At 42.3% G+C, this 15274-nt stretch overlaps 2 protein-coding genes across 9 annotated transcripts in view; both read right to left on the reverse strand.

Moving 5' to 3' along the window:
• The window catches only part of LOC100301594 (homeobox protein Hox-A3a), a 33248-nt gene that overhangs the window by 8009 nt on the left and 9965 nt on the right, over positions 1-15274 (reverse strand). For 2 of the 8 annotated variants that reach the window (XM_023959823.1, XM_011480874.3), the window contains exons 2-3: positions 13211-13323; positions 4738-4798 (exon numbers count right to left, since the gene is read on the reverse strand). In XM_023959823.1, coding sequence (XP_023815591.1) covers positions 4738-4798; positions 13211-13323 — 174 coding nt within the window. The other 6 variants (XM_011480869.3, XM_020707128.1, XM_004073852.4 and 3 more) reach the window with 6 other exon arrangements.
• Positions 9870-12721, reverse strand: LOC101172830 (homeobox protein Hox-A4). The gene is made up of 2 exons (XM_011480868.3): positions 11465-12721; positions 9870-10959 (listed from the first exon to the last, which is right to left on the reverse strand). Exons 1-2 carry the CDS (start codon positions 11880-11882, stop codon positions 10628-10630), a joined length of 750 nt encoding a protein of 249 aa, XP_011479170.1. The 5' UTR covers positions 11883-12721; the 3' UTR covers positions 9870-10627.

A 15274-nucleotide genomic window follows, 5' to 3' on the forward strand; every position in this document is an offset into this window, starting at 1 on the left:
TACTTCAACATTAACGTGTTTCCGTCAAAAACCATCAAATCCACAGAAGGTCATGGGAAACCTTGTAAGGTTTTTGGTAAAGTTTAAGTTTCCCCCCACCCATCCTTTCTCGTCCACACACGCACGCGCAGAGACACACAGACTGACTCAGAGAGAGTTTTCTTCTGATCAAAAGCAGCAAGGCAAACTGAAACAACTGTTGTGTGTGTGTGTGTTTGCTGTCTCTCTGGGAACATTATGTGATCAGTAGAGATGCATGTTTACAGTAGGGACAGGTCAACTTCAGGGCATGGGGACAACACATGGGGGGAGGAATTCCTGTAAAACCGAATTCCTACCGTTTGTATACTGTAACCTTCTTTTGAATGTTACAAGTTAAATGTGAGGTGTTTTTTTCCTCTGCAACATTTAAATGCAACGTTGCAATAGTAGGGCTCACACTGGGTGAATGTCACTAACTCAAATGTGGATCTCCTACAATTGGATGAACTTCCTGAACTTTGGAGCAAAGAGGTGTTTGACACCATAAAAATGTCTGAGTGAAATGAACACCAGCACAGACAAATTAATATTGTGACCTTCCTTGAGGCTTTTTGTTTCTTTTTTTTTTATTTTGTGGTCTGCCCCCCTTCCTCATTGCTTCTTACCTACCCAGCCACCCCCATTCACCCCCTCAGCACTGACTGCAACCATCAAGTCGTAAAATGTCAGCAGCAGCAGCAGTAGTACCTGAACTGGAGCTGCTGGCGGGTTTCTGCTTGGTGTTCTGACGGCACTCCTTCATCCATGGGAAGATCTGTTTGCTGCGCGCGCCTGACGTCGGTGAGGCGTTCTTGGCACCGGGCTGGCTGGACCCGTTGCTTGCGTTTTGGCTGATAGCACCGGGAGACTGTGAGGAAGGGGGTGGGCCCGACACCGGTACCTGATTGTTTTCGGGAATCACCTTGGACTGCGCAGCTTGAATGGATGTGGTCCTGTCGCAGCCCTCCGCCATCTCCCCCGGCTTTTGAAGAGCTACAGAGCCGCCGGGAGTCTGCAGGGAGCAGGCGGGTCGATGGTACTCACTTTCCACATGAGAGGCCCGGGGATATTGAACCTGATTGGCATCATAACTGAAGCCATTTGCGCTTTGATATGGGTAGCCACTGTAAATTGCAGAGCTGTCGTAGTAGGTTGCCTTTTGCATCTCGCCGTTTCCCAATATTTATTTCAGAAACTGACAGGGTCTTGACACCCTTGTAGAATAACATTGGCACCCCGTGGTCACGTGACGCCTCTCCTCCAATGGCTTCCCTGGGTGAACCTGGGGTTACAAGAAGCACTGTGAGGAGGAGAAATGGTGGCGATCCATCTTACTTTTCAATACAGACCTGACACTGGAGACTATGGAGGCAAGATAGGGCCAACAATTCTGCAAACTATTACCGTTTACCTTATGGCTTACACGGGGCCCAAGAACAGACTGCAACCTCACATTACCATCTGTACCCAACAGCATAAAAAAACTTTTTTTAAAGCACTCAAATCATTTGAAAAATAATAATAAAAAAAAGCTAACGAATGTATTTTAAACATCTGAACCGAAAAAGGAATTACAGTCCACCCTTGTGCTGAGCATACTGAGGGCAAAAAACTGCAATGGAAATAGCTTGTTAGCGGGTTACCACACAGGAAAATAATATTTCTGTTACAATGTTATTCTACCAACAGGGCTGTCAACAGTATATCTAATTTCCTCTGCTGCAGGTGAATGCATTCTGTGTGGCCCACAAACGTTTAAACACTAGGTTGTGTTTTGCTTCCAAAAATAAAAAAATAAAATGTTCTTTAGTGATAGTTTTACAGCCGCAAAGCAGAAAGTCTCACCCTTCCTTCGATGGGTTTTTACTGTCTTTCATTGCTGAAAGGTTTAAAACAAGACAAGAGGAGGAAAAAAAGAGAAGAAATTACCAAAGAAAACCAGAAAAACCAGACGGGTGTTTTCGCATTCTCATGACCATGGAGTGAACTTTGTCTTTCAGGCCAAATTTCAACGCTTGCCGACGGTCTCGGTGATGATTGACTGCCAATGGGCCGGGTTTGTAACGAGCGGCGAGACGCGGAATCAGGGCGAACACATAAACCAAATGCGTTAAGGTAATCACTTTGTTTAAAAACCCTAAATTTTTTGTTCATTTTTCGGTAATTATAATGTTACTCTTGACATTATAATAATAATAATGATAGTAATAATAAAATAATAATAATAATAATAGTTTATGTAATTCGTGTTTTTATAATAGTAAGATCTAAATAAAAGCAAAAGTATCCATTTATTAAACTTTTACAATGTACTCAAACGCAACTCACAGCAGCTAAGAGTTAAGTGTTAAAATAAATCTCCAGAATTTAAACTCAGTGATGAGTGATTAATCTTCTTTTAAACAAATATTAATTATTCTATGAATTTGTTACAACTCCACATTTGTTACAACAAAGTACCAGCAAACAGTAAACTAACATAGTAACAGTATTTTTTTTTTCAAGCCACAAAAACTAATGTGCGCTTCTTTCGTATAGCAAGAAGTAAATCAGTCTGGACTGAACGTCCAGTTTTTCCTCAAATTTCCCTCAAATCCCTCAAATTAGTTAACGTTCGGAGGCGGTTCGATCGCTATTTCTGCGCCCATGACGACCAAGAAAAGGATCCCAGAAAGCTTTGGATCTTCCATCTCCTGGCGATTCCTCACGACAGTCATAAATGGCAGAGAAAGAAAGACAAAGGATAGACTGGAGCTGTGAGCGCAGCCCTCTCTGCTACTCGCGAAAGAAGCCTGACTGACCGACTGTGTGTGTGTGAACTCTTCCTGAACCGAGATCTAAGTCATACGGTGATAAATCACTGCGCGACACACAAACTCCACCATTTACAACTGAGGGAGCCTATTTCTGGCCTGCTTACCTTATCCTCTCACGATGAATGCAAAGCACCGTGCAATACTTTCTCATTCAGCGACGAAATCGATCAAAGGCGTAATCCAGAGAAAAGTTTAAAGGCAGGGCTCTCTGGGTGGAGGAACAGTAGTAGACCTCTCCGTGTTTGCCATACCAGACATTAGCAGCCACAACAACAGAAAAAAAGAAAGAAAAAAAGGAAAGAGCCAAGAGAAGCCCTTTTCCTGGTTTCCTTTTCCTTACTCGACGTGGATGGGTAAAGCGAGATTACGAAAGCAGGCGTGAGCAGTCGGGTCAGCGAGATAAGATTTATCTGGCCTGAAGACTGAATGTATCGTCATGCTATGGAGCAGTGGACAGTGCTTCATAGCAATATTAACGTCAGCCAAGGCGATGCTTGACTATGAGATCCTTCACCAGTACCATGCAGACACCAGTGAACTGCCCAGAACCAGAGCGTCACCATAGACAAGAAAAATTATGCAAATGAAGTCGCGCCTTGGAAAGCCAGTACAAATCAAGCGGTTGCCTCTCCTCCTCCCCCAACCAAATGAGGTAGTGCATTTAGAAGAAAAAAATTGAAATAGTATATTCTTACAAATTCTTCACCCCTATGTTGGAAATGTTGTTATTTATTCTTAATCTCAGATAGGAATTGTAGCACCAGGTTTGGAATTCTGACAAGGAAAAAAGGATCTGGGCATGCTGCATTTCCATTTCTATAGGACATAAAGGGCTTCTATTAACGGTTTAATCATTAACCTACTTTTTTTTCTTTTGAAGAATTGACTGTTTTAGCACATACGCAGAATTCACCCGCATTTCTGCGCCTGATATAGCTCTGACGCACAGGAGCGATTGGATAAGAAACGTCTGCAGATCAAAGCGGCGTTCGGGAAAATCCCACCAGGAGCAGCGTGTAATAAATGGGCTGAAGTCCTCTCACCAAAAGGGGAAAAGCGGAGGACACGCAGCGTGCAAGAGTGGAAGAGGAGAGCCGGCAGCATGCGGGGGATCCCTCTGCATGGTAATGTCTTATGCAGCCAGAAAGACAAAAAAACTGAAATAGATTTATGGCTCATTTATCCTCCCTGGGCTGTAAACACGGCCACAGGCCCGAGCGTCCCTGCTGCTCCGGCTACAGGAGAAAAATGTAATGACACAATCAGAAAACACTCGGGCGGCGTGCATGGGAGGTTGAGTGGGAGAAAAATTCTAGAGAATTCTTTTTTTTGTTGTTTTTTTTTTAGCAAACTTTGCTTTTTTATATAAAGAAAACTCCTCACTTTGTTTAATTATTTGCTCCTTTGTTCCAGATTGAAGTGCTGACGCGCTCCTCTTTCTAATTTGCCCCTGAGGAGAAGGTTAAAAGTCAGAGAGCTTCTGTTCATTCACCGCCGTGCGTAAAAAATAGGCTCAGGACGACAGAAAAAAAAGGAAAAATAAAATCCTAAATATTTATGGAGGGAGCAATACGTTTGAAACCGTTCACGCAGCACTCACAAGCTGACAGTTTTCATAGACAGTGGGCTTCTGAAACGAGTGAGGCACCGCTCCAAGAGCTGCGATTCCTCTCGTCACTTTTATAGTGACAAATTACACCACAAAGACAAGTGGAGGAGAAGGAATTATTGCTCTCGGGCTGCTCATATTCCTGCAAACGGAAATGTAGCTACATGTCATAGGCTGTTTCTCCGGCCCTGCGAGCGCTTTGGTGGGCGTTTGTGCTACTTATTTGAAATTGAATAAGGATATCACCATCAAGCATTCATAACACAAATCAATAAAGATATATGGACTTACCGAAGGCAGCTCAGGGTGTTTCCGAGACCGAGAGTTAGCCTGAGTTTACTGGGCTGGATTTCTGCAACAAAGACAGAATATTTTCATTCCTGCTTTCTAGACTTTTCTTTTTTTTTGGATATCGTTTTTTTTTTATATATGTGATATATGATTCACGCATTTTTGGTCCTGAAGTTTAAGATCACAACTTTTTTAATTCAGATATAATGAAAATGTATATGAAGAACGGCAAATCTTTTTAGAAAACCGAGAAGATACGATTTTATTCTTCTGTGCGTAAAATGTCTAAAACAGGCACTAATGCAAATCAAATTTTTTAAGATCTCAAAACACACAAGGGCTAGGATGAATACATTAATATTTAGCATAAATCAAACCAAACCATTTAGATTATGAAACGATATAAACATAATTAATATCCCAGTAGGATAAACGAGTAATTTTGTTTTTTAAAAGAAATAAAAGAAAAGGGGCTTGTTGTTTGTTTGCCGAACGGTGAGCATGTTCACGAACGGATCGAATAGTCATTAGCTCTCGCTCACCATCTCCCCCAAGTCCCTGCGCCCATAAATCAAGCAGAAGCGCCGTGACCTCAGCGCGGCCGCGCGGTCTTGGATGGCACTCCGTCTTCCATTATATCCTCGTTTCCCCGGCGAAGCGACACAACCTCGCCGCTTTCCCCTTGCTTTTCGCGGGACTCCTCTTGATGTATCATTTAGGTGCAGACACAAGTGCGTGTAAAGCGCAATGTGTTTTGTTTTATAGGACAGGTTGAACCTTGGGGCGCCGCCGGCTCTGTTTGGGTGTTTTTTTAGAAGCAGGGAAGTGGCTGCAATATTTACACTACTATCACAGGCCTGTTTATCCAAATGTTCCTAATGTCAGACGGACATTTAAAAGCAGGGAGTGGTGCTTTTTCTTGTAAATCCACTGAAAACAACGATGTGTTTACTGGCGTGTAATGTTTATATAGCGTGAATTCGAGGTTTGTTGCAACATAAAGGTTCTGATAACCTTATCTGCAATGGGACGTGCGTAAAATGCGCGCATATTGTTTAAATCTATTTAGCTTTTTTTATTTTTTAATCCCAAACACACATTTATTTATGAATATTTGCGACGTACGCCATGAACAGAACACGAACCCCCTTTTTACGTAACTAGCCCACGTCTCGTGCAGCAATAACTCACGACAGTAACGAACAATCGGCGGAAATACCTCAAAATAAAATCCATCCTCCCATAGCTTGGGCTCCGACTCTGTCCGCGTGGAAAAACATATCCGTCCCTGACAGCAGTATACATCCACAAACCCAGGTTGTTCTCTTTTGCACTCCTCCTCGCTTTTATTTTTTCTATCTTTTTTCCTTCCCTTGGTGGGCAAACTACAAAGTCGGGTCTCCCCTCACAGAAAGTGGGGGTAACCAGCATATAATCTGCATCGTATGGCCAGACCAGGGCTCCGGTTTTCTTCCCACTGCCATAACATCGCGCAGTATTATGCGCCCTGCTCACGTGACGCAACGTCAACTTAAATCCCTTTTATTTGAGTCCGTGAATCATTAATGGAGGCAGTCATTGCCCCCGAGGAGAAACGGATCAGTTTGTAGGGAGGAGGGGAAAAAAGGGGACTGTGTGACACTGCGATGGATCTGGCAGAGATGCAAGCCTCTCGCTGGGAAGCAGCTTTTCCACGTGCCGCCCTTTCAAAGGAAAACGCTGTTCTGACAGTTTTAGAGCGCAATATATTTGACGCCTGTTAGCGGCTGGAAGACCCAATCCTGCTGAATTACAGCGAAGTTTGAGTGCAGCCCACAGCGAGGCACGGAGTGTTTGCACAGCAGCCTAACAAATCGCAGCGTGTTAAATGTAGAAAGCTGTCCTTACACAACACCATTTAAGGGCGGCATAATCACTACACTGGAAAGCTCATCTCCTTTCTCCTCTCTGGATTTGGCTGCACAAAACTACTCAATGTCGCCCCCCTTCCTCGCTGTAACTCCTGTGCATGAATCTGCCGTTTGGAAAGAAAATATAATCATAAATAAAAATGGAAAGGGAGGACGATTACCTGTCACGCACAAAGAGGGTGTGCGTCTTGATCGGGAGAGGTGTCTGTCAGTCAGCAGAGGGGTAAAAGTCGTGTTCGTGGGAGCAAAAAGTCTGATCAGAGCACGAATCCCCATAAGACCAACAAGAACTCACCTATTAGAGATTGATAGTGGGGTGTTTTTAAGTTTGTCAGAGTCCGTTTCTAAAAATCTAATTTCTGAAAAGGGCCCACGTGTGCCATTGAGAATATTTTGCTTCTTGCACTCCACGCTTTGCCAAAAAGCACTTGCCCGGAAGAGCTTCTCTCCTCCCGGCACCGTTTGGCGCTTGTTTTCCGTCAACACCGAGCAGCGGGCGTGGAAAAATCCCAGCACGACTATTAATCATTCGGGGCGGACAGAGACGGCATCGCTCTTCTGCGTCAGCCTTTGTCCTCCCGAACTCCAACTTGAGTGGCAAACTTTTTAAACGCCAAGAGCAGAGGCAGGCATTCTTGATTCACAATCAACTAAATAGGCTTAAAGTAATCCAGAGGGAGGTTTGGAAAGCTGAAAGGCTTTGGCTTTTTTATTTACCTTTATAGGTTTGAGTCTGTGCCTGTGGGTTTTTGTGCAGATGTGAAGCCGTCAAAAGGATTAGGAGACTCTCTACACGTCTGGAAGATAATCCAGATTGCTTTTCGTCACCGCACCTGAACTCTCCTCTGACCCGCGCAGTTTGAGAGGGTTATCTGCGGTTCAAAATGAAGGGGGGCAGTAATCTCAAAGCATCTGCTGCTCTCTTTCATTTATGCAAACCTATATTTTTTTAAATAAAACTCAAACATGATAAAAGATGTTTTCAATCTCTATTACACCAATGCTTTAGAGTATTTACACAAATCAGAACTCCTTATCAGCATCAGCAAATATAGCTCTGGATCTTGGCCAGACAGCGGTCTGTAGCTTCCCACATTGTTGACACTTGGAGCCCTTTAACAAGCAGGCTTGGGTTTCCAATTCCATTCGAAGATAACGGCTTCTGCGAAGTTTACACCGGCCAACATCAAGGCTAATGCGAAATCCAACGCCTCAAGCAGAGTGGACCTGTCTCTAATTTTTACTAACCTTCACTAGCCAGTGAGGGGAATAAGGCTCTTCAAAGTTCTATAAAGACCTTTTCAATTGTTGAGTCGTGTCCTTATTCTGTGATGTTTACTTTTGTGCTGCAATCCATTTTGAAAACACATGTTGAATGCACAAGGGTCTGCCATTTACCTTAATAAATTCTAATAATAATAATAAAAATAAACTAATATTGTTCAGTATCAGTGTGTTTCTACCACAACCCTTTACACAAGCATTTAGCTAAAAATCAAATGCAACTTTTGAATGAAAGAGTAGATTTGTTTGTTTCGCAATTAGAAAACATCTTTTTCCAGCACATACAGCAGTGAAACGGTATTAAGTAATTTTTATCAACATTGTTTTAACAAGAGTTAAATCATGCAAATGTTGATTTATATAAAATGGTTTTGGTGTAAAATTTTACAGCACGTCTGATGTAAATTAATTTAGAATTAATATTAACGCATTTTAATATTCAATATTTAAAATTTCAATAACATATTTACATGAACAAATGCAAATAAGAAAGAAAATATTAGAAATCGGAAAAGAGACGTCACATTATATCATTGTCAAATACATGAAGTTAAGATATAAAGAAAAATTCACCTAATACTCACAAGCGCTGCATATCCAGACTTCTGTCAGAGGAGATCTGACTGCGCAGCCTGAAGAGCATCACTTCAAATGAAAATAAGTCAGATTTTCAGATCTATTTCTGATCCTTCGGGGAGCATTTATTATTCAACGAGTCACGTGGACGGGCGAATTAAAATTTCAGCACTCTGAAAGTGACCTCCACTCATGAATCCAATGACCTGAAATCTGTAATTGAACTTTTGCGCAAAATTGTTGCCAATCAGCTTCAGTTTGAGATTAGAGAAGTGTACTTCTATCTTTTATAATATTAGATGCTCTGAAAAGTATTTATCAGGAACTTTACTAAATGTATTATTATGTGTTAATGAACCCACATCGTGCATAAAAAATAAGAGCTACTTGAATGCGTACTAGTGCATCCCTGCATGGCCCTGCGCATGCACGGCTGGCCTCTCTTCAAGGCCTTCCAGCGGTGCCTCTATAATGATCGGCACAAGGGCTGTCTCCTACAATAACTTGGAGAAAATTCATGGCTCGCTTTCACACTCAAAGCACAGTTATTGTTTCCACGTCGTCTTTGGTTAAATCTAAAACGTGAAGAAAAAGCTGACGGAGGTCTCGACCGCTGATGTATGATCTGAACATTGTGCGTGTCGAAAGGTCAGGGGTCAGAAGAAGTGCTCCGAGCCGGTGATTGGCCAGCGCCGGCCATGTCCCCTGGCTGAACTCTCTATTGTTTGGATGAAGCAGGTATGACCAACACTCACACTAAGTTTGGCAGAAAATCTTCTTGTCACATTAAAGTGAGAAGATCATGTGTTGCCAGATATTTAGCAGTTCGAGGTTGGTCTAATTCCCGTGCCAGCAGCGCACTCCAGCATTGGATCACATTTATTTTACCCAGGTCCCTTCTTCATCCACAAAAACGTGCATGATATTCATTAACAGTTTCCTCTAATTAGGATTTAGAGTTACAGGTGAGTAATTAAAAGCAGCATGACAAGGCGTTTAGGAGTGCTGTTTACAGTGAAACCTGACTTACTGCTCCTGTTCATAAAATTAAACCTGAGACACCTTAAAAAGTGACAAAATAACTTTATTCAATTTAATTAAAATAGCATTAAAATACATAGATGATATTGTTTTGGGTGGCACATTAAATCCCGCAATTTTGTGTTACTATTTTAACACACGATGCACTGATTTTTTGTTTGTTTGTTTGTTTTATTTTTTATTTGTTTTAATAAGTAATACTATAAGGAATTGCTTAGTGTTTTGAAAATCAATTACACCATTACCAAACGCGCGCTCTGAAGCAGGCTGTTGCGCACGGGTGAAAACCTTTTGGCGCAGAAAAACATTCAAAAGCAGTCAGCCTTGATCATGTATTTATTTCATCAGAACAGGGTTAAACCTATACGCTAAGCCTACATTGCAACAGCCATTTACTGAGACGACACATACACGTATTCACAGTTTTAGAACACAGCACAACAAAGGACGCACGAGCACAAATGAAACTGGACCTCACAACACCAACGAAGTGAACGAAACGCTTTCCTTATTGTGCCTTCATTAGGTAGGATTTGTCTATGTACATTTGATGTGAAAGTCACTTACATTCAACAGTAAACCAATCCATTCAAACACATAAACTACACTGCCCGCTCTGCCTCTAAATTCAGCCGCTCGGTTCTGAGGCAGAAATCTGGCTATAATAACTTTCAAGTATATTTGAACTTTCTGTGAGCAAAAGTAATTTAAAAATATATAAAAACAGAAACAAATTATCTGAGAAAACATTGGAAATTAGCTGAAACTTACTTTGCTCTCATCCCAATAAAACATCTACAGATCTATTTGAATGTGCGTTGAATTATTTCATTATAAACAAATATATAAACACTTCAGTTGCCACGGTGGCCATTAAATGTGTGTTTTAAGCTTATATGAAGAGGACGACCGTAGGGAAAGGGTACGAAAGACGTGAAATGGGCCCAATGGCAGAGGCAAGGTGACAAAGATAACACCAAGAGTGTAAAATACTGAAGATCGGTCCATCAAACTCCACCCGTGTTGTTTGCCATCTCAGTCTTGGATTTTTTTTCTCCTTTCGGGGGTTCATCTGTCCACTATAGACCCACAGTGCACGGCGTGGGGACGAGCTGTTGGCCTGTTTTGATCTGCTGCTGCTGCTGGGGCCCGGAGGCTGAGGACGAGGCCGAGCTGGAGGAGCGAATCTTGGTGTTTGGAAGCTTATGCTCCTTTTTCCACTTCATCCTCCGGTTCTGAAACCAAATCTTGACCTGGCGCTCGGATAGACACATTGTATGCGCAATTTCCACCCGCCTCCGTCGGGTCAGGTAACGGTTGAAGTGAAATTCTTTCTCAAGCTCCAGAGCCTGCTGGCGGGTGTAAGCAGTGCGGGACCTCTTGGGTACTCCTCCATTGTAACTGGCATTGACTGGGAGAGGGGGAGACAAGAAGCCATACACAGGCAAGCAAGCAGGTGTTACATGCAGGTTTTCACCGTTCAACGCCACAGTTTCATGATAGAGACCTATAAGACAAATATCTGGCTTTTATTGGAAAATTTGAACATCTCCTTTCTCTGAAGAAGGCTTTCGTTTCACTTAAAGATAAAGATTTTAATGCAAAGATGCCGAAAGAACGAGCTTTCGAGTCAGACAGATCAAGCTTGGGCATGATTAACATAACAGCAGCAGGGCTGAATATCACAGTTTGGCTCTACTCCAGTGGTGGGGCTAGTTTGGATTAAAAAGCAACAAAGGCGCATGGCCCCGACACACGCACACAGGCAATAAAATTTACGAGGGTCCTTAATTACCGACCCTGCTGCTCGATAGTCGTAAATTGCTGTTGTAGGAACTGCTGTTGGTGCTGCTTCAATAGGCGGCTGCGTGTTCCGGTGCTTGTGTTTCTGCCATTAAATCGTGGCGATAACTCACCGGTGCTAACATGAACCTTTTTCATCCATGGATAGACCACCGGCTCCTTGCCCTTCGCCACGCCGGGATAAACCTCGCTGCCGAGGCTGCAGTCTTTGCTGGCATTTGTCCCTGCGCCACTGTCCGGCGCCGCGGTGAGGCGCGGACCGTGGCTCTGTGGAAGCGGCTGCTGCTGCGCGTGGTGCCCATCGCCAAAATCGTCGAGTCCGGCGGTGGGGACGTTACCGTAATCGTAACCCGTCTCTGTGTAGTTTGACCTCGGATAGGATTGCTCGTCGTGGTGAGGGAAACCCGTATCTTTTGGTCGCTCGTAGTAATCGCCATGGTTGGGGATGTATCCGCTCTGCTGATATTCGTCGCATGGAGGAAAGGAAGGCTCGATATAGTTGGAGTTTATCAAGTAGGAACTCATGGTCATTAATTTGTGAAGTGCAACAATACTAATTTTTATCGCGCTGTCGTTTTTCTGATCTCCACAAAACCCTCCTACTCCCTGTCAAATGTACAAAGTTGCCTGGTCACGTGTGAGGAGCCACCAATCACCGGCTGTCCTGTGGGCATCATGTAAACAGGAACCAATGGAAAGCATGGCACTGGTACCACCAGCACCGCTCGGACTGGCTCACGTTGATGTTTTCTTTATTAAATCGCAGTATAAAAAGCAAAAGTCATCAGCTGAGTTGGTTTCTGCTTGAAAACTTATGCGGCGGGGGCTTTCCGCCACATCTGAAACACAGAGGAGGAACGCACGCCAAACCCAGCAAAAAAAATGAAAGATGCGCACAAAGCAATGCGCTGCTGCTGATAAACGGCGAAGCCGGCTGTTGTGAAATCTGTTGCATCCCAGCAGAGAACCCACCAGGAAGGCAAAAGCAAATACAGCAATCAAAATTGTAATACAAACCCATTCAAATCACTAAAGAAAACAAACCAGGCGCGCGTGCAGGCTCTGCCCGAGCTGGCAACCCGTGCGTCTATTTTCACCCATGCTTGCACTCTGGAAAGCTTTATTGTGCATCAAACCTAAATCACCAACACGATATATCTTTTAAGATGCACAATTGAGCATAAAACAACTCTTTTTCTGCACACACTTAAAACCTTTCTTTTGGCAACACTGGCAATCAACTACGTCAGTTCCTACAAATGAGAGCTGCAGTCTGTTTCAAAGATCACCTTAAAACAGATACGAACTTCAGGAAACATGATAACACGTTTTTCAAATATAGAGAAAAAGAAAAAGCATAAACCTCTGGAGGATAACTGTTCAATAAAATCATTAATGTCAACCTAAAATTATCAGTATCACGTGTCAAACATTTGGCACACTTTTATATTTGTTCTGAATAAAACCAAAATTATTTTAATTAAATAAAATAGGCATCGTGAAAAATTTTCAAGGACATTTTTCAGGGCAACTTCCATATTTCTACAAGCATAAGAGTTTTTTGTTTAATTTTAAAGAATATGAAGATTTTTCCCCCGTTTCAATATGATACGAAATATGAATAAAAGCACAAATAAATTGTATATATATATATATATATATATATATATATATATATATATATATATATATATATATATATATATATATATATATATATATATATATATATATATATAATAGCAATTCAAAACTCATTTTTGTGCATACAAAAATATTTAAAACAAAAGAAAAAAATCAGACTAAGTTGTATTTCTTTAGATGTATTATAACATAAAGGCAAAATCAAAGTTTCTGACCGTGCTCGTCGTTGTTTGCCATCACGTCCCGGGCTTTCTTCACCGTCTCCACACCTCTTGAGGACGCAGCAACTCCTAAACCAGCTTCCACGCTGCCCACTCCAACCAGGCCTCTGCAAGGAGAAAACGAAGGGGCCAAACTTACGAAAATATAGAAAGCATTATTTTCTCTCTTTTTTTTCTCCCTCCCCCACCATTTTTTCTGGTCACCCTCCCTATTCTCTTAGCTCCCCTACACAGAGATAACTTCTGCCTGACCCTAAAGTGACACCGTTTCCATTTTGTTTCTGATTAATCTTACTCATTGACAGTCTTTGTTAAACAACAAGGCGTTTGCCCTCCCTTTTTTCCCCAAAGAGGCGACATTTTCATATCTGTTAGACGCAGTGACCGGGGGTTCACCCCGGCCTTGGACTTCAGTTTAGAAAGCGCTCTCTTTAACTCTGCATGGGGAAGATGGGGTGGGGTTCTGTCGGGGGGGTCACTGAGCACAAGGATAGTCCTTGGAGGATTTTATTTTAAAAGTGTCAAGAAAGTCCACCCATCTGAGCATAAACTGAAGCGAAGACAAGAGAGAAAAAAAATGCTAAAAACGACAACAACAAAAAAAAGATTTGCTGAAGAAATATTGAGCTTTTGTGCTTTTTTCTCCATCTCCAAATTTGTTAATCTGGGATGAGAAGTGCCAAGAAGAATCAGGTCGCAGTTTTTTCTCTGGCGATGTCAGCGCCCTGCTGCAGACTCTCCTATAACTCACTACATGGCAGCTGGCGCACTTACCGCAACAGAATCACTACGTCCGTGTGGTGAAGAGACCACCTGAGAGGCTATGAGTCAACCAAAAGTCTGGTAAGACAACTACACCTGATGTATAAATTCTCACTCTGCTGTCAATCTGTTCTTAGTCTGAGCTTTTCTTGATGTATACTTTGACTTGTATTTAGTGCTATTTTTAAGGATCTTTTAACTTGTGGATCAAACCATTTAAAATTCAATGTAAAAAGAACTTCATTAAAGCTTCTTGTCAGTTATTGTCATGATAAGCAATGGAAGCATCACTGCTGAAGAGCCCTTCAAATAAAAGCCTGTTATCCTCTGCAAGCTGCAAGGCGATGCTGGGCTTAAGTGCCAAAGCTGCTGCACGTGTCAGTCCAAGCCATGCCGAAAATAACAGAACACTTATTTAATTTCACGCTGGTCCAGATGCATGTACACGGTAGCCACGCCAGCCGCAATTTCTACAATTTTCCGCAAAATTGAAAATCTATTTTGCCCCTGATGTGGGGAGAAAGAAGAAAAAGACTACAATAGGATTCTGGTGAAAAGTGCAACAACCAGAGCAGGGTATTCACTTTCAGCGCATGTTCTGTGAAGTGAAGGTCTTGCGCACCAATATACATCATACTGACAGTTTACTGTAAATTTAGATTATCAGAGAAGTGCTGTGACGACGATGACAGATTGCACATGGTTCTCCCAAGGTCCTCTGTCTCCGTGAAGTTGTGAAAGGCTATTTGTACCAAGGATCCGGGGCTAAAAAACACATTTCACGGCTTTGTGAAAACACTTTGTTTTGCTTAACACTGATAATAAAACATTTTGTCCAACACTTTTTGCCATGCGTGTCTTTATTCTCAACACTCCTTTAACGTTCTGCAGCAAAAAGACAGAACCAGAATCACACACACACAAAAATATTTTTTCTTTGTTAGCATTTTCTTCTACGAGGCCTTCATGTGCAGCAGCAGCAGCAGCAGCATATCCGGTAACGAGCGGGGGGGGGGGGGGGGGGATTCACACAGCTTTATAACCACTCGGGAAGGGATTTTTTGCCACTGCATGCGCACCCTACAAACAAAACATGCGAATCTGTGCGCCAAATTGACTTATTGTGCAGATTGAATACTTTAAAGAGCAGATTTTGACAGTGCTAAGGCGCTTGGACACTTAATAACACAATCAAACTAATGAGAGAATTTGAAGCAAAGGAGGACAAAAAATCTTGGTTAATAAAAAATAAAGTAATAGATTACCAAATCAGTATACTTTGTTTTATGACTAAAG

This window comes from Oryzias latipes, chromosome 11 (assembly GCF_002234675.1).
Source record: "Oryzias latipes chromosome 11, ASM223467v1".
Lineage (NCBI taxonomy): Eukaryota > Metazoa > Chordata > Actinopteri > Beloniformes > Adrianichthyidae > Oryzias > Oryzias latipes.